Source organism: Protopterus annectens, chromosome 17.part0, assembly GCF_019279795.1.
Source record: "Protopterus annectens isolate FY-2018-M chromosome 17.part0, PAN1.0, whole genome shotgun sequence".
NCBI lineage: Eukaryota > Metazoa > Chordata > Ceratodontiformes > Protopteridae > Protopterus > Protopterus annectens.
In genome coordinates, this window is record NC_056751.1 from 69,991,832 (window position 1) to 70,018,133 (window position 26,302).

General features: G+C 38.9%; 1 protein-coding gene across 1 annotated transcript in view; it reads left to right on the forward strand.

The window, feature by feature from the left end:
• DNAH6 (dynein axonemal heavy chain 6) overlaps nucleotides 1-26,302 on the forward strand; it is a 5,071,261-nt gene that overhangs the window by 4,924,709 nt on the left and 120,250 nt on the right. The window contains exon 75 of the mRNA XM_044059309.1: nucleotides 2,536-2,608. Coding sequence (XP_043915244.1) covers nucleotides 2,536-2,608 — 73 coding nt within the window. The remainder of the gene's footprint in view (nucleotides 1-2,535; nucleotides 2,609-26,302) is intronic.

Sequence of the window (26,302 nt, forward strand, 5' to 3'; positions counted from 1 at the left end):
CACACAGTTACATTGGATTTACATAGCAATTAACAATTTGATTAACATAGCAATTAATTACAAACAGTTACAGATGAAGAACATAGTACATCAGTAGACAACTAGAATCTTTATCTGCGAATTATATAACAGACATTAACAATTGTTAAAATAAGAAGTTCCTGCTGTATAATAAGTAGTAGGCTTATGACCATCCGAGCTTGCTATAATCAAGGTAGTTAGTGGGGTGGAAAGAAAGGTAGTGATTGGATGTGGTGGGTGATATTAGAGTGGGAGTTGCAAGGGCATAGCCAGCTTGTTTTTAGGTGTGCTTTTAGTAAGGTTTTGAAGTGGGTGCATAATGGTATGGAGATAATTTTGGGTGGGAGGGAGTTCCATAATTTGGCTATGGCGCAAGAGAATAGTGCTTCACCAGCAGAGTTATTGGCTTTAGTGATCTGCAAGTGATTTTTGTTGCTGGATCTTAGTGGTCTGGTGGTACGATAGGGTTGGAGTAGATTCTGGAGGGATGGGACATTTAGTGGATGGTTTACTAGTTTGTGGGCGAGTGAGACTTGATACCATTGAAGGAGGTGAGGGAGTTCAAGGCAGCCCAGTTCAGCAAGTGAGAGACAGTGGTGACTACGGTAGGATGCCCCTGTGGCAAATTTGGCGATTTTGTTGTAGCAGGTCTCTAGCTTGCTTAGATTGCTTTGCCTTAGGTTGATATATATTGGAGAGGCATAAAGTAGGGTGGAGATAAGGTGGGAATTTGCTACTGAAATCTTTGCTGCTTTGGTGAGAAGTTGCGTATTTCTGTATAACACTCCTAGTTTTTTGTGGACTTTTTTTATGGTCATGGATATGTGAATGTCAAATTTTAGTTTATTGTCTATTTCCACTCCTAGCAATTTGGTGTGTTCTGTTGTCCATGGACATTGTTAACTGTATTGTATTTTTGGTTGTTCTGAAAACCAAAACATTTATTTGATGTTTCTAATACCTTGTCTGATAGCTTCATATATAGTATTTAAATCTGAATTAGCATTAAAACCAGGTAGTACTGACATAGCAAGAATCACTCAGCTAGGGACAGCTGATGCATCTGATAATGCTGAGCTAAGCGCAGTTATTTAGCACTGCAGGTGCAAGAAAAGGAAAAGTTTTTAAATTTGTTATAGTGTCAGCACTACTGGTGGATTTCCTTGTGTGTTATTAATAAAGTTGGTACTGTAGATTAACCTTGCATTCAGATTCTGCAAAGTTAACAAAATTAATTTGGCCCTTACATTATACTAAATGCTTTTCTTCTGTGTTCAGTGCTTAGTTTTGAACATATTAGAACATTTTAATTCCATAGACATGTTATTTTTAGTAAATATATTTCTTGCTAGGTTAGCGGCTGATTATACTTAATATGTTCAAGCAAAGGGCTGGAAGCTTCAGGAGTGCGACCAGCTCAGGAAGGCACCAGGATGATGGTGAAGGTGAGGGTGAAGATAATTGTGAAAACCTATATATCAGAACTTGCTGTGCAAGGGACATCACCCTCATTGATCTGGTGTGGTAAATGTCCTGCTTAAATATAGCTTCATATGTGGCACTATTTTGACCTTGGAGGGTATAAATAAAGGATATTGTTTTTTTTAATGGTTTTATTCTTGCTGCTATCCAGGCATCAGCCAACCTGTATTTGATTAGCACATTTTTTTTCTGTGTAGTTGAGAGCTGATTGCAGGAGACAATAATTCAGGAATTTGTTATTTTTTTCTCTGTTTTATAGCCATACCACATCATCCTGCAGCTGGTATGCATGCTCAGAGAGTTGAGGGTCTGCTATGGCTTCTTTTGTGAACATGTACATTTCCACAGACGCTGTTGTGACAGTCTGGCAGAACCAAGCACATGTGCCTAGCCTATACACTGCATGCTGTGAACCTTTTCTCCAGCAGGTGCTGCTATTCCAGCGGGCTGGACTTGTTCCCTCGACCTCAACCAGGAATGAGAACTAACATAGGTTTTCACTTCCACAGACTCTCTTCAGTTGCTGCAGCATCTAAATCACTAGTGAATCCCAGATCTTCTGTGTTAAAGACAAGGTTCCATCCCTCTGTGCCATGGAGTAAACTAAAAATAAGGTGATTGGCTGGAAGAGAGGTGTACTGTGAAACTATCTGCTATTAGCTACTGTCTTCCTTTTTGAATATTATAAATATAAACTTCCAATGACAATTATTACAATATATATATATATTTATATATATATATATATATATATATATATATATATATACACACATATATACATATATATATATATATATATATATATATATTTTTTTTTTTTTTTTTCTGTTTAAAGACTCATTCAATAGTAAACAATGTGCTAATGCCCTCTTTTGGTGAGAGATGCAGAAGTTAATCATGTCAGTGAAAGAAAATATAAATGGTTCATCTAATCTATTCATCCTCCTTGTCTTCTGTTTATGTGATAAATTTTTAGATTGTTTTTAATCAGTGCATATTATTTGTATTTATTTTCTATTTCATTTTTAGACATGGATCAAAAGAGGTCAACCCAAATCTTTCTGGATCTCAGGATTTTTTTTTCCACAAGGATTTTTAACAGGTATGATTTTTGATAAAGAATGCATGTTCACTTGAAATTTATGTTGGAAGGAATGATAACAAAAAGTACTTTAGCAGTTTTCTTTTTTTGTAATGAATACAAGAGGTGAACATTAAGATGACACACTTTTTATGTTTGAATAATCGATCGTGTGGATTTCAAAGGACTCTTATTTTATTTGTTTTGTTATTTTTAATGTTTGCCTATTAAAGAGAGGTCAAAATTTGGAATTTGCTTACTCGTGGACTCATCATTTTCCTAAAAGCCAATTTTGGTGACCATACTGTCTTTGTTTTTGCTTCTGTTTACTGTTTGAGACAGTTCACCACAGCGCAGGGGGAATTTTTGTTTTTTACTGCTATTGTTGATAGATGGGTTTTACCAGTAAGCTGTACTTGTACTGTACCATAGCTGCTTGATTTCTGTATTTTGATTATGTAGCTTTCTCATGTTTGTTTTTGGAGCTTTTCTCCCTGGGCATCTACTGAAAATGGGCTCACCCTGGCCCATTAGACCTCGCTGTAAACAAATGCTAATAAATAAATAAATAAAAGTTTATATAATTTTTCAATGGCTAGTGTATAATTTAATATATTTAGCTAAATTATGTTCACCAGTTTACTATGATTAATTACGTGCTGTTAAACTAACATGTAGTTAATTGCACCTAAAACATGTAACTCTCACCAGGCATCAGACAAGTAAACAGTGGCATTCCAGATATCTTCCCATAAAGGTATTCTTTTTTTTTTTCTCTGTTGGGCAAATTCCATATACTCCCAATGTATGAGCAAGCACTCATAACTCATCTCTATATATGCCAACTCTGAAGTCACAAAAAAACTGTCAAAAAGGGAAAAGGTGGAAAACCAATATATGACTCACCTTCAACCTCTTCCCCAAGTTATGCAAATAAAAACTAAAGTACATAGTCAATTTTATCAGTTGAAACATCAACCACAGAAACCCAGCGGCCTTTCTCTATCAATGTTCTGAGATTTGCTGTACCAGTATGAAATAACTATAGCTTTCCCTATCTTCACATCCAGATAAAAAGTTCAAGCAAATTCTGATGAAAATTTGCAAGTGCTTTTCTACATATTTATTCTTCAAGGTCTGTCTGAAGGCCTTTTTTTTCCCTCTGGGAGACATGTGACAACAAGTATAGGAACACAGGAACAATGCTAGCAAGCAATCACAGGGACCATAGAAGGCTTAAGCATATATACACCTTTAAGTTTTCACAATTAAAAGTTCTTCGAAGTTTTTATGAGAATTTAGTAATAACCACTTCTTAGACCAAGCAGAGCTGTATATGACGACCCTGGTGTAAATTTATGTTTTTCAATCCACTCATCAAAACTAGTCTTAAACACAAAGTACTTTGCTTGACTCATAGTGGTAATTTGTTTCCATAGGCTAGAAATATGTGAAGCTGGGAATTTATCCCTCCAGTGAATCTTTTTTATTTGTCGGTGTAAATTTAGGTGCCTGGTATGAGTGCTTGTAGAGTCACTGGAATTGCAAAGAAACAGGAGGTCAAATAGGAATGGAAAGTTTATTTAATGACTTATGCATTTTTTGGGTTAGAAATTGTTGGGACTTTGACAGTTGAGCAATATGCTTGGATTTGTACTTACCAAAGGGAGCATTGTATTCCATGGTGGATCTAATTAGAAAAAAGGTATAGTGTTAAGATGACTTATTTGGATCTTGAAGATATTCCCTTGGAAACTAACTGGGTCAGACAGAAGGATTTCCTGACTATGGTGGAAACCTGATGATCAAATGATAGGAAGCTGTCCACATTAGTACCTGGGTCTACTATGGCCATATCAGTTTGAAGAGGAGTACCACTTATAACATATGAGGTCGCTGCAGCTTTTTTTGCTGAACACTATTATGCTGTACTTGTTTTTGCATTGAGGTTTAGGCTGCTTTCAATACACCAAGTATGTGCTTATTCTAGACCTATTTGGAGCAGTTTAGTATATGTAGCTGAGTAGTTAACAATGGCCAGCACAAACGTGTTCAACCACACTTCAGGGATATTGCCTTCCATGTTTGTAAAATAAATGACAAGCAGGATGGGGTCCAGCATTGATTCTTGCACTGCAGTACCACACTAATCATAATTTGACATGCAGGGAAAATAGTAGCAACTTTTACTATTTAGGATCTGCAGCATAGCCAGTTTTCAATCCAGTGAATGATGCAGAGGTTTACATTAAATTTGCCAACTTTTTTGATAATCCCAGCATGTGGGGTAGTGTCAAAAGCCTTGGCCAGGTCAAGATAAGATATTTAAAAATAGTTCTGATTTATTGGAGTTAAATACCATTTTACAGTAGTATGAAAAACATCAATTAAAGGGAGTCTTGAGAAAGAAGAATGTAAGCTTGTGTGTTCCTGAAAGCCAATAAATCATGACCTGTGAATCAAGTGAATCACTGTGCTGTTCACAGATGTCTCTTTTAGTTTTATTTCCCTCAAGAAATGCTTAACTTACTGCATATTCAAACATTCCAAACTATGACCATAATGCATATGCTTTGCATTCTTTTTGTTGATTTCCCTATAGTTAATAAGGTAGATGTAGACAGTACTAAATGCCTTCCATCTTTTTCAACTCATCTTGATATGTTTTTCATTTTTAAGTTCTCACCACATGCCTTATTTTACCATATACATGCCATTTTTCTAGTTTGATTTATGATCAGCAGCCATGTACTGTTTCTTGAGGTAGCTACGATACACATTAACTTTACCTTTTTCCTTATTCTTTAGAGTACACTCTTCATATTTTTGTACTCTGTTTATTTTACTTGAAAGCTTTTAAGACACTTTCAAAAGTAAAAGTAGTTTCACATAATGACTTCTTTGTGTGTACTTGTTTATTGGTTTTTCAGCACAGTTGTAATGTCTGAATAATTACAGTCCTGATTCTGTAACCTTTCATGAGGATCAAACTTGTATCTCTATACTACACAAGGTTTAGTGTTAAAATCATTTTAGTAAGTTTATCAGTTTCACATCTTTTTTGGGCGGCCACGATGGTGCAGCGTTTAGTGTTGTTGCCTCACAGCAAGAGGTTCTCTGGTTCAATCCTCGGCTGTGCATTGTCTGCATGTCCTCTCTGTGGCCACGTGGGTTTCCTCCAGGTGCTCCGGTTTCCTCCCACATCCCAAAGACATGCTGTAGGTGGATTGGACACTCTAAATTGGCCCTAGGCGTGAGTGCGTGTGTGTGTGTGCATTCTGTGGAAGGTTGGGTGCTGGGCTGGCAACTCGACACCGTAAAACTCCACTGCCAACCATGAGCAGACAGGTGATCTGCTGTGGCGAACCCTAACTGGGAAAAGCCGAAAGAAGAAGATCAATTGCACATTTTTCACTTGTTACTCAAGACTGAGGAATTGTGTAGCTAGACTGTTTCAGTTCCACAGACACTGAGAATGAATGCTTTCTTTCTGTTTTACTTAACAATATCATTGGCAGCAAAAACTACTCCTCTTTTCCACAGTATTCCTCCATGACTGGATTTTCATATCAAATGGGTTCAACATATCTTCATTTCCCATTTTCTTCTTTTATTTCTTCCTCCTCCTTTAAGATTCGGCAAATTTAGAACTATAATCAGAAAAAAGCAGGTATTATATCTTGGGAAGAAACTCACAAGACCTCAAATAGTTTAAAGCTCTCAGGTAGCATGTGTAACCCAAGTAGTTCACCTGCACAGAAAAGCTTCAGTAAACAGGAAACAGAACAGAATCCTTTCAGTCTGAGCAAATAATCTGTTTCAGATGTATCACCACTGAACCTTTATTCTCTATTACAGGTACCATCTAGTAGCATAACAAATAAGTACATAAACTACAAAAGTAAACATTGAATATACTACTTTATAAAATATCAAAATTATTATATCAAAATTATTTTATCAGAAGTTAATTTATTATACTATTTTATTTACAATTCATTATAGTTCTACAATTCTGTACATAAATCCCTTATACCATTTAGATTGCTTGTGTTTTGTGACATTTAGTACCTTTCTTTTCCTTGTGAAAAACATTATGACAAACATATGCTGTTGTTGTCAATCTCGCCTTTATTCTCACTGATGGCATCGGATCCATCTCGGCCTTTCCAATAGCTCAAAGTCTTCAGCAAAGCTCTTGGGCCTCCTTCCCTACCCATTTTCAGTTCCCCATCTACCTCAGACCTCTTTTGCCATGATGCGAGAAGGTTCTTCAAGTAAGCTCGGGGCTAAGTTTATTGCAGTTTTTTTTTGCCTTTAACTGTGTTTTTTCCTATATTTCTGTAGTTTACAGTTAGTTATAATCTTTCGCTAGTTCTTCCCTTTATTAGTGCCCTTTTCTGACCATAGAAGTGCTGTTTCACTCCTATTTTACCTACAAGTCGTTCCCCTTTCCATTCTGTTGGGATTTATTATAATTGTACTGAGTTTTCTCTTATTGGTTTCCGTTCATTTTAGTTAGAGAACGGTCAACCAACTTTTGTTCAAAGTTCGTTTAAGTTAGAAGACTTTTTCATTGGCTTCAAGTCTATTTAAGTTAGAGGACTTTCCCTCCCTTTCTGAAGTCCATTTAAGTTAAGTTCCACACCCCCTCTATTTTCCCCTCCTTGCTCTTGACATCCATTTAAATTAGAGGGCTCCCTTCTTTCTAACTTTATTGTTGTTGTTTAGTTTGAACAGTTTAAATAGTTTAATTAGTAGGATTTTTTATATTGGATATTAGTTCTTTCTAATTTAGTGCTTTTCTGTAGGCTGCCTTCTATTATGTCACAAAGGGAAAGTAAGCCTTTGGGCTTTAAAAATTGTGAAAAATGCAGCAAGAAGATGCCCCTCATTGATTCACACACTTTGTGCATTTACTGTTTGTGGCCATTTCATTTGCAAGAGTCATGTGCTATTTGTCACGCCTTTAATTCAAAAGCATTATTAGAACGTAAAAATAAATTAATACTGAAGGGGTTGATTAAAATTCCCTTCTCTGAGGCTGTCACATCTGATCCCTCTTCTCCTAAATCTAATAAATTGAAGAGGTCAGGGAAATGGTCATCTCCTGCTCTGAAAACCTCATCGGAGCTGAGAGCTAAACAACCAAAGTTGTTTGCTCTGACTGTTCCTATGGAGCAGACAACCACTACAGAGCCAGGGACCTCCTCATATTGCTCCAAACCTTCTGATCCGAAGTCATCCATGGAGTCAGCCCCAAAGTCACCACTGACTTCTGAGTTTCATTATCGGAGCTGATCTCTATCCTTGGAGGTGACTACAACTTGGCTTCCATCACCCTTTCTTGCTAGATCCAGATCCCCAACACTGTCCACTAGGTCCACCAGGAGCCTGTCAGATGAAGATGTGAGCAGAGTGATACAGAGGCTTCTCAAAACACCTGCCTTGGCCAAGCTTCTTTTGTATCTGAACCCAAAGGAATCAGATCAAACTCATGTTATCCCAGTGGCACCTAGTCCTCCTGTGAGCCATTCCTCGGTCTCAGAGCCAGAAGACTCTGATATCCAGCTAGTGTCTATATCAGATCTGAGACCACCTATTGGTTCTTTGGATCCGATGTCCACCCTGAGTGTTTCTGCCCATTCAGAACAGGAAACCTCTGGGAGCCGATGCTCACCATCTGTGTCCACGGAGCAGATTTGGGCCACTTCTGATCTGACACTGTCTCTTGGGGCCTCGGCTCAGATGGGTACAACCCCTACCTCTTCCTCAGAGCTTCTATCACCAGCTCCAAGAGCTCTCATGGGCCCGACATCTTTGTTGTCAGATCCGGGGAGTTCCTCATAGCAGGGTCGGTCTGCTTTTGAAGTTATGAGGAGGGTAATGACTGCCCCTCAGTCTCAGACACAGTCTCCATCTTGTTCACCCTCGTACACAGGATTGCAGGGATACAAGGCCTAAGGATACTCCCCAGGGGACTCCCCCTCTTCTGAAACTTCTTCAGAATACCCCATTGAAGAAGTCCCTTGGAAGAGGACATGTAAGAGGAAGCATCTTGACTCACAGCAAGAGTCGGTCACTTTGGATACTGACCTTGATGAAGCAGAAGGGTCCCCACGATTGCCTCCTGAAGATGTCTCCTTTGGAGACATCCCAAAAACCCTGAAACAGAGAAGTGATTAGCAGTCCTCAACCCTCTTTACTGAATAGTTGGTATACCTGAAGGCCTTTGGATCCTGCCTTTCATAGTCCTGGGTAATTCCACAGTTTGACGAGCTTGTACAATTAATATCTTGAAAGGCTTGGGGGACACCAGACTCCATGCAGCCCACTCCTAGGAGGCCAAATAAATACATTATAGCTCCTGAGGATCAAGCTTTCCTCACAAAAGGTGTAGCAATGAATGCCATAGTCATGGCAGCAGCCACAAAGAAGGAACTTTCTGAAACTAGTCCCGCTATCCATCCTCCTAATGAGGATTCTAGGACATGGGAAGTGCATCTTTTCTTCAGTGCCTTTCATTTTGAGATTGATAAATTATCTTACTCAGTTCACCAGATTACAGAGAGACCTGTTGAAAGAGTTATTAGATTCTCTCCAAGGAGCTGTAGCTGATGCAGTGGCAGATAAGATCATGCACAGCTTGCTACCCTCAATTCAGTTGTTAACTCGTCCATGAGAGTCATTTCTTTTGCAGCAGATGGAGTGAGTAGGGCAGCAGGATCAGGCATCTCTATAAAGAGGCAGGCGTGGATGCACCTTTGAGATTTTGCTGAGCCCTTTAAGTCTTCCTTAGTTAATGTTCCCTTCAATGGCTCATCTCTTTTCAGGCCAAAAGTCAAAGAAATGCTAACTCAGTGTGAGCAAGAGGGTAAGATCCTATCTGCCATTGGAGTATGTTTTTCCACATGTACTAGACCCTATCCAAAAGGTCAAAGGGGTAGTGGGAAAATGTGGGTCAGGAAATCTCAGTGGTCTTAACAGTACACACAGGGTGGTAGTTTCCCCAGAGAAAGTGGGGGTAAGAGTAACGTAGGACATCATCCTCACAGCAGAGGGAGTCCACAGAATCAGGGGTCTAGGGAGTCTTTTTCTAGTAGACCCTTTCAGCGCTTCTGAAGGAGTCCCTGACCATTCACCTCTGGAGGCAGTCGGGGGTTGGTTGTCTTTGTACCTTGAAACCTGGCAAATCATCACCGACAACAAATGGGTAAAAGATATAATATCCAGGGGTAATATAATTCCCTTTTCCTTCCACACTCCTGCACACAAGTGAATTCCAGATGTACCACCCAGTCAACAAGAGCAAACAACATTAGAAGTTCAAAAGTTGCTAACAAAAAGAGTCATACAAGAAGTCTCCACAGACCAGAGAGGATCCGGAACTAACTCAAGATTCTTTTTAGTTCCAAAGAAAACAGGGGACTTGTGACCAATATTGGATCTCAGTGAACTGAACAAATCCATGAAGAAAATCAGGTGCAGGATGGTACACTGCAGTCTATAATTCCATTCCTGGGAAAAGACAACTGGATGTGCTGTATAGACCTTCAGGATACGTACTAACATATCAAGATGGAAAGATGATCAAGAAGGTACCTGCACTTCTGGCTGGGAGCCAGTTATTTCCAGTTTCGAGCTCTGCTCTTTGGTATCACTACAGCCCTCAGAGTGTTCACCAAATGCATGGCAGTAGTGGCAGTGCAACTCAGACACCAGAGATTCCAGGTGTTTCCATATTTGGATGACTGTCTCAAAACCACCCCGACCAGGCTTCTGTTGGTACAAGCCAGAGATTATGTACTTTAGCTTTGCTCTAAACTAGGAATTACCATAAATTGCGTCAAATCCTGCTTAGCGCCATCTCAAAATTTAACCTTTATAGGCACAGAAATAAATACAGTCAACCTTGTACTGAGACTTCCACAAGACAGAGTACTCGACATTTGCCCAAATGTCAGACAACTAATCAGGAAAAACCGAGCCACAGTGAAGCAAATACTATAGACTTTGGGAAGGATGGCAGCATCTGTTGTACTCACCCATCTAGCATGTCTACACATGAGGATCCTGCAATAGTTGTTTTCCACACAGTAGTTGATTCTAGACCTTTGAATGTCTCACAAGATTCTTATAACCAGATCTTCCAAGAAGGATCTTGAGTGGTGGATTCTCTCTCCATCAGTGTCTCTCTCCATCAGTGTCTCAGGGCTGTCCCATTTCTTACCTCAGCCCCAAACTATGGTGACCACAGATGCTTCCCAGATAGGGTGGGGGGGCATTATCTGTGAAAGAGTGTCCCAGGAACCTGGCAAGAACACGAGGCTCACTTGCATATAAACATCTTAGAGATGAGAACAGTGCTGTTAGCATTGTAGGCATTTCAAGACCCTCTCCCTCCAGGAACAATAACAATTCAATCAGACAATATGTCAGTGCTCTGGTACATAAACAAGCGGGGGGGGGGACCAGATCATACCCCCTTTTTCGAGAAGCTCTAAGGGTTTGGCAGTGGAGAATGTCCTCCAATCACTTTCTAATTGCAACACATATCCTGGGGAAATCCAACATGATTACTAACAAACTGAGCAGGGCCATATTATGGCCTCATGAGTGGTCCCTCAATCAAGTAGTAGCAGAAGAAAATTTCCAGAAATGGGGCCAACCTTGTTGCAATGTTTTTGCATCAGTCACTAACACCAAATGCGGCAACTGCTTTGTCCTAATCCCTCCAGAGGGGGGAGTCACCAAGGGATGCACTTGTTCATTATTGGCTTCTGTTACTCCTTCATGCTTTTCCTCCAATTCCTCTGATTCCCAGACTACTACAGAAACCAAGTCTGTTGGAGACCATGATAATCCTCATTGCACCCTATTTGCCTCGTCAAATCTGGTTTCCCTTTCTACAACCTCATCTCCAGGACAGACCATAGATTCTGGACCCAGTTCTAGATTTACTGATGCATCCATTGGGAATGGCACATCCCAGCCTTCACAACCTCAAGTTGAGAGCTTGACTGATCCAGTTCCCTTGATTGCCAGGTTTCCCTGTCTGTCATCTCCGATAAAGCATATTCTGCTGTCTTCCATAAAACTTCCACAAGTAAAGTATACAAGAGTAAATGGAATAGATTTGTTATTTGGGTGACATAACCCGGTAGATCCTCTTTCTGCACCCATACATTCTATATTGGAATTCCTAGCAAAAGTATTTCATGAAGGTGCGGCTGCATCTACTATTAAAGTCCGATTAGCTGCAATTTCAAATTAGCATGTAGGAGAAAATGGTTCCTCTCTTATGTCACACAGACTCTGCAGAGCTTTTTTAAAGGGAACAGCAATGATCAGACCTCCATATAAGAATCCAACTCCACCCTGGGATCTTAACTTCATTTTAACAAATATCATTCGTTCCCCATTTGAACCTTCAGTGACATGTGATTTAAAATTCTTATCTTGGAAAACAGTTTTCTTAGTAGCTATCACTTCAGCTAGAAGAGTATCAGAACTTTAAGCTCTTTCATCCAAACACCCATTTTTAATTTTTCATAAGGATAGAGTGTCTTTATATACCAGTCCTTCTTTTCTCCTCAAGGTCATATCGGAAAGCAGCGTAAACCAAACTATTGAGTTACCTGTTTTATTTTCTAATTACCAAAACAAAGGTAAATACTCTCTACATCTTTTTGGTGCTAATAGACAATTGCGTATCTACTTGCACAGGACAATTTAGGAAATTGGATCAACTTTTTGTATCTTACTCTGAGACTAGAAAAAGGTTTACAGATCTCAAAACTTACATTGTCTAGATGGCTTGCCCTTTGTATAAATTATATCTATGCCTCAAAAAGCAAACTCCTTCCCTTTCCTATCAAAGCACACTCCACTAGATCAGTTGCAACTTCAACAGCTTTTCAAGCAAGACTTTCATGGGACAGTATCTGTGCTGCAGCAGCATGGGATAAGCTGTATACCTTTATTACTCATTACAAAGTGGATTTGGCCTCCAGGAGTAGGGCTTCCTTTGGTTCTATGATTCTGAGTTATATTCTTCCATGAGCCACCCAGGAATTATGTTGCTTAGACATGGTCCCATCAGTGAGAATAAAGGCGAGATTGACAACACATAAAGAAGTTATGTTCTTACCATAACATTCCATATGTGTTGTCCATCTCAACCTTTATTCTCACAACCAACCCTCCAAGGCCCCTTCCAGAACTCCTGGAAGACCGAGTGGACATTGGTTTCTGGGATCTCCATAGCCTCAGAGATACTGACATTGTCCTAGAAACAGACCATAGTTGGTGTATACATTATTTTACCTTCTGGGAGACAAACAAGATCTGAGGTAGTTGGGGAACTGCATTATGAGTAGGAAAGGAGGCCCACGAGCTTTGCTGAAGACTTTGAGCTATTGGAAAGGCCAAGATGGATCCAACACATCGAATCCGACCCATCAGTGAGAATAAAGGTTGAGATGGACAACACATATGGAACGTTATGGTAAGAACATAACTTCTTTTTTCTTTGTATAATGATTACATATCCTCATAGCACATCCTGTATAGAAAGCCCACATTAGTAACAGTTACACTTGTTAACTAGATAAGCCCACTGGATACGGTATCCCTTTTCAAAGGAAACCCATAAGCAATGTCCAATTAAATGACTTGCTCAGAGTCACACAGTAGACAAATGAAAGTTATGGGAATAAAATCAAGGACTGCTGCAGGGTCTTGCAGCAACAGTAGTTTAGCAAAGGGGGGTGAATGGGTCAGACACCTTGGGCATAAGATGTTAGGGAGCATGATCAGGAAATGCAGTTCCTATGTTCTTTTTTCTGTACCGGCATTTCTAAATGCCCGTACAGAAATGCAGTTCAGCAGTTCAGCACTTCACATGTAATAAGTTGTATCACTGTATCAAGCTGACTGCAAGTATAGCCATCAGCTTGCTACAGTTTAAAGTAAAAGTCTTTATTTATTTACTTATTTATTTTTGCTCTTCAAGTGAAAAGTTGAGCAGCTTGGGATCTGGCTTAAACAGCAGACTAAGGGAACAGACCTCTTCTCTTCACTCAAGTGAAGAGCTAAGAGGACAGAGGTGGGGTACAGATCTAGGCACTGAGCATCAGTTTAGGCACATGGAAGGCTTTTTTTTTTGGTTTTTGTTTTGGCTGTGTGCCAAATTGAGGATTGGCACTGGGCATTAGATGAGTTAGGTATGGTTTTCAGCAGCACACAGTCTTAAATTTCTGTACCAAAGTGCCAGTCTGCTAGACCTTTTTAACATGATGTCCTAATTACCTAAGAAAAGATCATACTGCACGTAGCTATGAATGCATAGCTCTTGTCTTTTTTTTTTTTTTTGCTGCAATCTCCTTATGAAGCATGAGTTGTAAATATCACTGTGCAGTTAGTCATAAAAGTCAAGATACAGTGTCATACCTCTCAACTTGTCAACAAAAAATCTGGACAAAGCCCCAAAAATAGGGACAAATAAGTATTCTTATAAGCTTAGAAAGTTACTAGATTTAAAGGTATTGTGTTATGATGCATTTTCTAAAGGATATGAAGACTGAAAAGCAAATGCTTATCATTATTTAGTGAATTCATTCCTCACTGATTTGCCACAAAAATCCAGAAAACCAAAATTTCATGTGGAACACACCAAAAATATGAGTCCAAAATCCGGAATTCTGTGAAAATCTGGACAGTTGAGAGGTATGTACACTGTATGTGATACATTGTGTTAACTGGAGAATTCTGGTGATTGGAACCAGCCACAACTTACAAAGATGTAACTGAATGAGTTCCTGGAATCAAAAGGTAAGATCATGTTGCAAGAAAGGGGGCTAGATTAATAAGGCCACTAGTGTTAGGTGTTATACAGCAATTTACACATAATACGGAGCTTTAGTTAAGGATCATAAAATGATTTTGAGGTTAGCTACACACAGACATCATTTCCAAGCTTGATCATTTTAACAGTAGAATGTGTTTTACATATGATGACAGTGTTTTGCAGTGGTATTTAAGGAAACCATCTATAAAAGGAATGAACCATTTTCCCTTATCTTGTTTTTTCTGTTAGCCATAGTAAACATTTGTTCCACTGTGCTTCCTTAGTTTGTCTATCACTTCAAGACTTGTTAGACTTGATGTGGAACGTACAGGTCTTGCCTTTTTCTACTTTGTTATTCCCAAATGATTTTATGTTATCCCATCTGTCTTCCTCAACTATTGTGTTACCCACCCTTGTGGGGGATTCGAGTCAGCACCATCTTCTTTTACACAATGTTTTTTCCAGAACTCTAATTTCTCACTTCTCCCATAGTGCACCTGTCTCCTGTCAACCATTCAGATCCCTTTTGCCACCATACTCTACAGATGTTTGAGCCTCCAGTGTCACTTAAGTGCTTATTTCATGTATGCCTGCATATTTTTAGCCAGAATATATTTTTTTCATTTTTCACTGGTTATATCGAAAAAACTGAAATCTAATTTTCTTGTCATTATGTGGTGGATTGCATTTTTTCTGCTACTAGACATTTCCTTCTCAGATTTTACCTTATTGAGGTATATTGTTCTTCACTGTTTGTGAAATATTTTTCTGTGGCTTTAGTGTGCTGTTAGATTGCGTTGCTTAGCTGTACTTTATTTGTGTTACTTAACTACACTATGTATTTATTTTTGTTAGTGTGGAAAAGGCTTCAAGCTTTAAAAAATGTATGAAATGCAAACATAAGATTCCACCCGAAGATACCACATGACATCTGTATCACATGCCTTGGTTTGGAACACCATCAGGCCTTGTGTGAAATCTACAAGGCCTTTGAGTATCATTCTTTGTTAGAAAGAAACAATAAATTGATACTGAGGGGTCTTCTCTCTTCCAAGTCTGGTGACAAGCCAGATAACAACAAAAAAAAATGGCAAAGAAAAAGAAAGGAGAAATATAACAAGAAAACTTGATGATTTTCCTTCAGCTCTGTCAGCTAAAGCATTGACGCCTTTCTCCTCCCATGTGGCCTCAGGTCCAGTTTGCCCAAAACCATCTGCACCAAAGTCCTCAGTTATGATACCAAGCTGTATGAAACCAATACTAATTTCTGAGAGGTCAACCAGGAGGGAAGTCTCCAGCAGTTGATCCTCAGAGAGGGAACTCTCTAGGTTTCTTGTTTTTTGATTTTCCTATGCCTCCTCATTTAAATTTAACAGATCCATCAGGATTGTTACAAATATCAACTGCTATTAAACAATGAGGGTGTTTCTCTAGGTTCAGTTAGAATGGGTGTCATTCTATCCCTTTCTTTTTCCAGGGCAGAGCAGGTTGGCCCACAAACTCCAGTTATTTCTGCTTATTTCCTAATTCAAATCTTGATGCTGGTGGTTTCATTGCTGATGTAAATCCCAGTGCATCCCACCTTGGCACAGGTTGGACCTGATCCACAGGTGCCAAAGCTGCATCAGACACACTCAACTCCTGTATTGGCATCAAACACTCAGAACCATCTTCAGTGTGGAGCTGTTCAGTGGCATTTTTGATGTTGTCGATTTCTGTTTGCTTGAGATGCCAGGGCTGATCTTGGTTCCAGAGCTGACCAGGTTGTTTCTGCCTTGGGCTCCCTTGTTTAAGTCATCTGCCTACTCTTCTTTGAAAACAGAGTGGATGCTAATGGAGGGGGTCCTTGGTACCATGGGGTTCCATGTCAGTGTTTGGGTTCTTTGAGACAGTCATTACCCATCTCTCACTGCAGGAAAGGGATGAACCCTCAGTTTTAGCTAATCCCTTAGATGCCAGTTTATCTGGTCATTGAATCCCTACCTTTGATCCAAGGGACAGATGAACACAAAACACCTTGAAACCTACCTTCAGCACAGAGCCCAAGACATTTCTGGGTCTTCAGAAGACTCCCTTGAAGTTCCCCGAAAGTGTACATTCAAGAAAAGGCATATAGATACTCCTGCAGAATCTGTTACGCTTGATGCTGACTTCTATGAAGGGGAAAGCTCCCCCCATCCCCTCCTGAAGATCCCAGATTTTGGGAGATTCTGGAATTTTAATTCCTCAGAAGGGTACTTGACCCAGTGTCCCTCCTTCTATGGATGAAGAAGTGCTATTTGAGGTGGTTAGGTCTACTCCTCTTCTTCCTAGCTGGTCTTTCCTGCTAAATGAATGAGGAGAGGGCATGGTGGAAACCCAGTGTTATTGAGCCCATACCCGTAACCCTGAAAAAAAAAATCACACTTTCCCAAGGACAGACTGCACTGGAGCAAGGGCAGTCTTGTAAATTGTAGTATTGTAGTTGGGGCTACCATGAAATAACTTTCTGTGGAAAGCTTCACAGTCTGTCTTACCAGTAAGGAATCTAACATGATGGACTGAATAAGGAAGTGTGCCTGTGCCTCAAGGACTTTTCGCATTGGGTGTTAAACTATATTTCCCTTATGACAAGCTTAGAGAAGACTTGGCAGAGCAAGCACTTGACTCTCTGCGATACTATCCTACCCTAGACACCAAGAAGCAACTTGAGTCTCAAGTATCCATCATACTGTCTATTACCAATCTCTGCATGTGACTATCCCACAATGCTGCAAAAAATGGAGCAGTTATGTGCCATCATGACTGGTTGTGTTCCTCAATGATTTAGCAAACAACTTTAAGGTGTTCTTTGTAAATAATTCTTATGATGGGACTTCATTATTTGGTCCAAAAGTCAAACAGAAGTTGTTGAAAAGCAAACAGGAAGAGAAGACCTTGTTTGTTGTTGGAGTCCACTTTTTAGACCCCTTAAAGTTCCTTCTTTTCCAGGAACCAGAAGGGTACCAAGGTAGTCTGGTATAAAAAAAATAGTGATATCTCCTCTTTGATTCCTTTTTTAAGAGAGAGGCTGCTATGGTGGAGGGGGGGCCTTCTACAGTCACCATTGTTAGACAGAGGGAGACCCTTCAACATTTACCACTATAGAGATAGATGGGGTCCATAGAATCAGGGGTTCAGGGGGATCCCTTTTCCAGAAAACTGCCCAGTGCCCCTGAGGGCTTGCCTGACGGCTCCACTTTGGAAAAAGTCAGGAGTTGACTATCTCTTTACGTAGAATTATGGTTGGCCATCATGCAAGACTGTTTAAAGACCAGCATTTAAGAGCAGCATTTAAAGAGCATAAAAGCTATACTGTTTCCTTCATAACAACTCCCAGTCATCCCTACCTCTCTTAGACATGCCACCTGAACAAAAGTGAGCAGCAGCTTAAAAGATCTCCCAGATCCTTAAAAAAAGACACACAAAAGGCCCCACCAGACCCAAAACAAAGGACCTCATTTTCATTTTAGATTTTAAATGATAAGGATTTATGAAATATGCATTTAGTCTATACTCATCTTCCCTTTACATCTCCAATAATTTGCATCATTTCATTTAACATTGTATTTTATATTGGGTTTGAAAGACTAAGAATACATTTCCTGTTTCCAAAAAGGAGAAACTTTGCTACCTATTGAAGATTTTACAAGAAGAATTTAAGTTAGGTTATGAACAGTAAAATATAAAATTTGTTAATTTGGCTAATATGAATTTTAGATGGTAAGTTAAAATAGTGTGAAGAATATACAGCAGCTTTACTAAATTAATTATTTAATTAAATTTTATATTTAGCTAAAATAAGTTTTGATGAATTATCAGTTTACTCATTTGAATCAATAGTAGTTTTATTATAATTTTAAATAATAATATTTTGTAAATTTAAAGTTATTAAACCAAGATATCTCATTTTTTTTTAATTCCATTTGAAGTTCCAATGTTATTTTTAATTATTTGCAAAACTATAGCTAACTACCAGATAAAGTGCAGTGGATTTTTGTTTGTATTATTTTTTTAGTTTGATAATTTCCCCAAATTATATAGCAATTTGTCAATGTAATTAATACATATTAATATGTGATATTGTTAATAATATGCCATCGGTAAATACAAGTATTTTGATGTTCATGCATCACTATTTAAATATTTTTAATTAGCTCATTATTTCTGATTGCATTTTCCACTGGTTCTGTTGATAAAAAATCCCTGTTAGAACCTTTTGCAATTTTGATTTTTTTGCAAGTAAAATCAGTCTTAATTAGAATTACAATAACTCTGTTTTATAATGTCAGTAAACTCCATTGAAAAAGTAAATCTTTTTAAAACATCAAATAAATTAGAACACTAAATATATTTTACTTTAAATGTTAGCATGAACTGCTACAGATATTATATGTTAATATTGACTTGAGTTTACGTCTTTAATATGAATCCAGATTGATCGTTGTGGATTAAATTTGGAACAAATTGTTTAATTTCATTGGCAAATATTGACATAATTTTTATGGTAAATATTTAATAAGAAATATAAAAACAATCAAAAAATTAGCAACTGATCACAGGGACCATAAGATACTAAGCCATAGCCACCTTTAAGCATACAAATCTACAAGTTTTTGCCACCTGATTCAAGGGCTTCATTGTGCTCACACCCCTTCTCCTTTTTTTGGAATTTAATACTGATTTATAAATAAACTTAATATGCAGCTTTTCTTCGTTAATATACTTCATCTGTCACTTTCTTAAAAGATGCTTTGGTATCTTCACATGCTTATCACACAAGCTCCAATAAATTGTTTTATAGATTATTTCAAACTGTTTCACATCCGCTTTAATTTCTGTGGTATGCTTTTTTGTGACAGGACCAATATTTTCTTTTAATGCATCAATATTGCCCAGGTGCTGGATCATATTATTCAGTGCTATAAACATTAATTTTCCATGGCTTCAAACTTTAGCCTAGCTTGCAATTTCTGCAGCAGAAGCAGTCTCAAAATAGACTACAGCTCCATGAATTTTTTAAAGTAGTTCACAACATGTTTATGTTCTTTGAATATTCTATTAACAACGTCTCCATTATCTTCAGCATTTGTGTATATTTTTTTGTTAAAAACTACTAAAATCATTGCTCTTAGTTGTGGGCAGAAAAAAAGAAAACAATAGCAAAAACACTGAGTATAACAATGGTTGTTCCACATAAAATACAAGGCAAAATATATATGAATATATATGTTTGTCATTAGATCACTGTTCCAGTTATACTGACAAATGTGACATATCTTGCCAATGATACCATATATCTATCCAGTATTCCAAAACGTAGATGCCCCTTACTCATGTGCCACACGTTTGACCTGGGAATAAGGGCTAAAGGATGTACAAATGTTAAAATCCTCAGAAATTTCTTGTTGCCAGTCCAGGAAGCAAGACATCACTTGTAGCTTAGTCTGTCAGCCATACAAAAGGATCCAGTTACTATCAAAAGGAAGGCTAAGTACACCACTGGGAACTCTTCCTCTTTTTTGATATTTTTGTTTTGAGATTTTGTTCTTGCCATCTACAAGAAACAAATGCCTCTGTCGTAGGCAAATTTCATACAAAGACAGATGTACTGAGTGTTTGTTCTGCCTTGGACCAGAGCTTAATGTAAGAAACTGCTCTCTTTGTCAGGAGTTTGCACTAAAAAAATGAGAAGTAATTTTTCTTCTTTAAGAATTTATTTAGAAAATAAACAATTGAAGAGTCTAGCGCAAGCCAATATGTCTTTACAAATTCCCACCTTGGATGACTGTTCACAGAAAAAAAAATGAAAGTAGATGTTTGGATATATCACTGTTGCAGTATAGACACCCTTCCTCGATCGCTCTATTTGGCTAAGGTGAAGTCCCCTTTGCCTACCCTTTCTATATCATTTCTGTCCGAGTCTATCCTCTATATAACAAGCCTTAGTATATTCTGGAGCAAGAAAGCTCTTAAGATTTTTGCATTTGTACATCACTTTTGTGCAAGAACTTAGTCCTTGTGCTTATACCTAAGGCCAGATATATGGCACACAAAGAAGGAGCACCTTAGCTGAGAAAGAGAAAGTAAGAAAAATCATGGATCTGACATCCTCAGATCCAAAGTCTCTCAGCCTTCCCTCAGATCTGAAACCATCCTCGGATTCAAAGGTATCAATTTGCATAGCCATATCTCCCTCACCAACAGCCTATTTTTTGGATCCTAAGCCCATTGATCCGAAGCCCAGTACATCTAGTAGGAGCCATATTCAAGAGTTTTTGGTTTAAACTATGTGACCCTCCTTGCCTGAAGAATTATTTCAGACTCTAAAGAAACATTCCAGGCCCCATTCCACAGTGTCTTCTAGGTCTTCCAGTAGTTTGTCAGAAATAGATGTAGATAGGATTATGTGAAAATTCCTCAGAGCTCAGATCCAGATGGGGGTCCTGCCAGCTCTGTCCCCTGCTGGATCTGTGAGTGTGCCTTCAAAGTCCAGTTTATCTCTCTCTCTGATCTGACCAGTGGTTTCAGAGCCCCAAGATCTGAGATCCCCAAGAGGTTTGGTGCCGGATCTGAGGAAAGTTTCCTCCTCCACTCCGATGATTTCCTTGACTGGTTCTTCTCCAATACCCTCGGATCAGAGTGGGTCTCAGAGCTGAGATGTCACTGTCAGGTCAGAGGGAGTGGACTTCATCCCTAGGCAGCTTGTATCTGCTTCTCCCCTTAAGTGCTGCCTGACTCTCCAACTCTGGAGGCAGTTGGGGGTCAGTTCTCTTTGCAGCTAGACATCTGGACAAAAATTACAACAGATTTATGGGTACTAAGAATAATATCTGGAGGTTACTACATACCATTTTCCCTTCTTTCTCCTTGTCAAAGGAAGAAACTTTCCAACATTCCACCCAGTCAGAGGAAGGAAGCAGCACAAGAAATACAAAAACTGCTAGGAAAAAAGAGTCATCCAGAAGGTCCCACCTGACCAGATAAGATTCAGAACTTACTCATGCTTATAGTGCCAAAGAAAACAGGGGACCTAAGACCCATTTTGGATCTAAGCAGATTGAATCAATATGTAAAGAAAGCAAAGTTCTGAGTGGTCATGGTTCAGTCCATTCTGCCCTTTCTGCACAAGGACAGTCTGCTCTATAGATCTTCAAGATGCACACTGTCACATAAAAATAGACAGATGATCCTGAGTACATCTATGCTTTCAGCTAGGAGTCAATCATTATCAATTCAGAGCTCTGTCCTTTGGACTCAACACAGCCCCCACGGTTTTACCAAATGCATGGCAGTGGTGACAACTCAATTGAGACTGAAAGGATTCCAGGTGTTTTCATATCTGGATGATTGGCTCCACACCGCCCCTCCAAGCATCAACTACAGCATGCCAGGGACTATTTGCTCCAGATCTGCAATGCTTTGGGCATCTCAATAAATTTTGACAAATCAAAACGTGCCCCAGTTCAAAGCCTGGAATTCACTGGGACAGTTTTGAACACAATGACTCAGGTAGCATATTTACCTCTCCACATATTATCTCTATCAAAAATCAGGTACAGGCTGTCCTTTGTCATCCTTCTCCAGCAAGATTAATGCTTTGAGCACTTGGGTCTATGTCAGCTGTCATAGCACTGCTCCATCTTGCACACTTCTTCATACAAATTCTCCAAGGACTTTAGCTTTACAGTGGTCCATTCTAAATCAACCCCTGTCATTTCAAGTAAAGCTCACCCTGATTTACAAGCAACAGTTTCATTGGTGGATACAATCCAATAATTTTGTTCTGGGCAGACCTTTTGTTCTTCTGAACCCAATCTCTACAGTGACCATGGATGTTTCCCAGCTGGAGTGGTGGGAGCATTTTTTGGGAAGAATGGTCTAAGGCATGTGGTCCCCCCAAGACACCAAATTGCATATCAGTGTCTTAGAGATGAGAGCAGTCCTTTTAGCATTGCAGGCATTTCAAGATCCTCTCCCCTTGGGGACTATTGCAGTTCAGACTGACAACATGTCTGTAGTCTGATACATCAATAAGCAAGGAGGAACTCAATCTTACCCCCTGTGTAGAGAGACCATGAGGGTTTGGGAATGGGTGATCTCATCAGGCTGCTTTCTAATTGTGATGCACATCCTGGGGAAAACCAACATGCTGGCAGACAAACTAAGCAGATCCATTCTGATGCCTCACAAGTAGTCTCTCAATTAGTCAGTAGGGAATATGATCTTCAGGCATCGGGGCCAACCCTGCTGCAACCTTTTTGCCACCCCTTTCATAACAAATGCAGCAAGTACTTTGATTTGATCTCTGCTCAGAGGCAGTTACCAAAAGATGCTCTGTTTCACCCTTAGCCCTTGGGTCTCCTTTATGCTTACCCTCCTCTTCTCCGACTCCAAAATTCTTACAGAAAGCAAAAAGGCTGAAGAGCTTAGTCATCCTCATTGCCCCTTCTGGCCTTGGCAAGTGTGGTTCCCCTTTCTTTGGTCTCATCTTTATTATCCTACATGAATACTGGACCCTACTCAGGATTTCCTGTCTTACCCATCAGAGATTCAATACCCCAACCTTCATGCTCTCAGGCTGACCGCATGGCTTCTTCAATTCTAGTAATAGACAGTCCAGGCTGTCTTCCCCAGTTCATGACATTATTTTGGCTTCTCAAAAACATTCTGCCAAGAAGGTCTTTGGAAGCAAATGGAAAGATTTTCTACTTGGGTTTCTGACAAGGACATAGACCCCTTTTCTGCATGACCTTCTGCTATTCTTCATTTTCTGACAACTCTTTTTAAAGGGGGGTGGCAGTTTTTCTACAGTTAAACGTCAGGTGGCAGCAAATTCAAATTTCCATACAGGAAATAAATCCTTTTCCCTGGTTTCCTAAAAATTGTGTAAAGTTTTGCTTAGACCTACGATAAAGTATCCTTCACTGCCTTGGAATCTTACTATGGTGCTTCAAAGTTTAACTCAAAAACCCTTTGAAATGTCAGACAAATGTGATCTAACATTTATATCATAGAAGAGGGTCTTCTTGGTAGCTATAACTTCAGTGAAAAGAATCTCTGAACTCCAGGCTGTTTCAGCAACCCCCCCCTACATTGTTTTTCATAAAGATAGGGTTTCTCTATGGATTAACCTTTCCATCTGATATTGTCAATCTTCACGTAATCCTTAACTGTAGGCTTGGTTCTGAGCCTCGGAACCTTTTTTTTTTTTTTTTTTTTTTTTTTAGGAAAGGAAGGAAGAAAGAAAGGAAGAAATACCATCATAATGGCATAAACAAACTACCTTCAAAGTAAAAATAGATACCAACAATGGCATCAATAGAAGGACTACCAATGGTCATAGAAAGTGAAGGACACACACCCACTCACACTAAAGGAAATAACGAGAGGAGCGGGTAGAAGAAATATAGACTAAGAACAGAATATGAAGACTAAAAGGGGATATTACAGGCTATTAAAAGAAAAAAAAAATTACTTTTAAACTAGCCAAAGCTCGAGAGCAGTCATACACATCTGACACACGGAGCAGCAAATGAGATCTGAAGCAATTTTGAGAGGACCATTATGGGTAAAATCCTAGCTCTAGAGCTTGGAAGGCGTGAGCTGAAATAAATGGCCGAGTTGGTTCTGAGGCCCGGAACCAAGCCCCCAGTCAAGGATTCACAGATGAAACATTATGGTAAGACATAACTTCTTCTTTTTTTTTTTTTTTACCTAAAGTGGCTTCTGAAAATAACATCAACCAATCCATTAATTTACCAGTCTTTCTGAGTTTTTCCAATAAAGGAGAGTACATGCTACACCTCCTTAATGCACACAGACAACTATGTTTTTACCTTCACAGAACAAAACAGTTTTGAAAGTCATATCAACTATTTGTATCCTTTTTCTCAAATCACCTAAGTCAATCAGTTTCCAAAGTTACACTAGCTGAATGGAGTACAGACTGTATTTCACAGATTTATTCTCAAAAAGGTATGAACTTACCAAGGCCTCCCCGATCATCAGCTTTTTGGTGAAGGGTGTCTATTGATGAAATTTTTACAGTAGCTACATGGTCTAAGACTCATACCTTTGTTTCAAATTACAAATTGGATATCATATCCAGAAGTAGAGTCTCCTTTGGTTTGACAGCACTCCAGCATATCCTTCCATGAGGGTCTCCCAAGGTCAATGTAGCTAGGGACTCTGTCCCATTAGTGAGGAAGAATGAAAAGGACAACATCAGATTTATAAGTTATGTACTCACCAAAACTAGCCATCTGTGTTGTCCATTTTCATTCTTCCTCAGCTTTCCTCCAATCCATCCCCCATCCTTTTTTCTTCTAGAAGAACCTATTGGACTGTGTTTGGAACCTACTGTTCCTGGTTTGAGCCCTGTCTTTCTATCTGTCTATGCCTGTTTTTCTCTTTAACCATAGGGAGATAAGGCAGCAAACTCTAAGGCAATGGGGATAGAGTAGGGCATTATGGGTAGAGGGAGGAGCTGGAGAGCTGGATCAGAAGCCTAATATATGTGGCTGACTCAGATCCAAGGATCAGATCTGAAGCCTATTAGTGAGGAAGAATGAAAATGGACAACACAGATGCCTAGTTATGGTGAGTATAAAACTTATAATTTCTTGAATTTTTTGAATTTGAGTCTCATGGAGTTTGTTTTGTTTCTACACAAAGCAGAACATTTTATACAAAGATAACATTTTAAAGGTTCTACGATAAAATACTGACTTTCTGAAAGTCGACTTTTTAACAGAATGTTAAAAATGCCTGAAAACTAAAAGAGTAAAAATCTTCCTTTTTCCTGTTTTTTTCTTTTGCAGGGGGGCAGCCCCCCTGAATCTCATGATGTGTGTATGTGTGGGGGGTAAGCCCACACACACCCAAACATATATATACACAAATACACATACCAACTCCATGGTCACACTTACTTGAAGAAGGGAGAACTCTCCTTAGAAAGTGAATCATTGTTGGTGCACACTTAGAATTCGCTCTGGCAGTAATTTTGCATGAAGAAAAGTGTTCTGCCTTATTTTAACTTTTCTTTCCTGTGAGCTACTAATGCTCGGGGAATTTCTCCCCAAGATTGCGTAGGGAAGCTCATTTTAAAGAATACAACTAAATTGCAGTCATGTTACTTACTAGAGACCTGAAGAGGCAGACGGGACATGATCAGTGTAATGTGAAGGTGTCATTCTGAAGACAGTATAAAGAAAGAGAAATAGAAGGTCACCGATGGCAATTTTATGGACCACCTGTTTCCTAGAGATGTAGAAATAATTCTTTATTGAAATTGATTGTGGACCTGTTGGATGGAGTATATGTATATGGATGGGAAATAGGGAATTTATGGGGATATTCAGGAACACATGGACTGAAAAAGACATATTAAGGGGAAGATAAGGATGAATGGAGTAGCACTGTTAAATGCATTGGGCAGACAAGAAAGACTTTACCATGCAAATGTAATGTATATTTATAGAATGCACTATAATAAAGGTTTCTTGTACCTTGCTAATACAGAGTAGTCCATACTTGTTTTTAACATGGTAATGTGGACTTGTACTTTGTAAAGTTAACAGGAAAAAAAGAACTGTTTTTTTTTATTTGTTGTGTTTAGATAGGGAAGGGCTTGTTAAATAATTTCCTGAAGGATTTATTTTATTGTATATGGAATATTTTAACAATTAAGATACTTTGCAGCTGAAAAAAATGTATATATTTTTTCTTTTAATGGTTATCACTTGCTGTACTGTATAATGCATGCATTTGTATCTGTTTATAGAGCTTTACTCCCTGAATGTCTGCTATAATTGGACTATGCCCGGTGGAAAAAAAAACACATG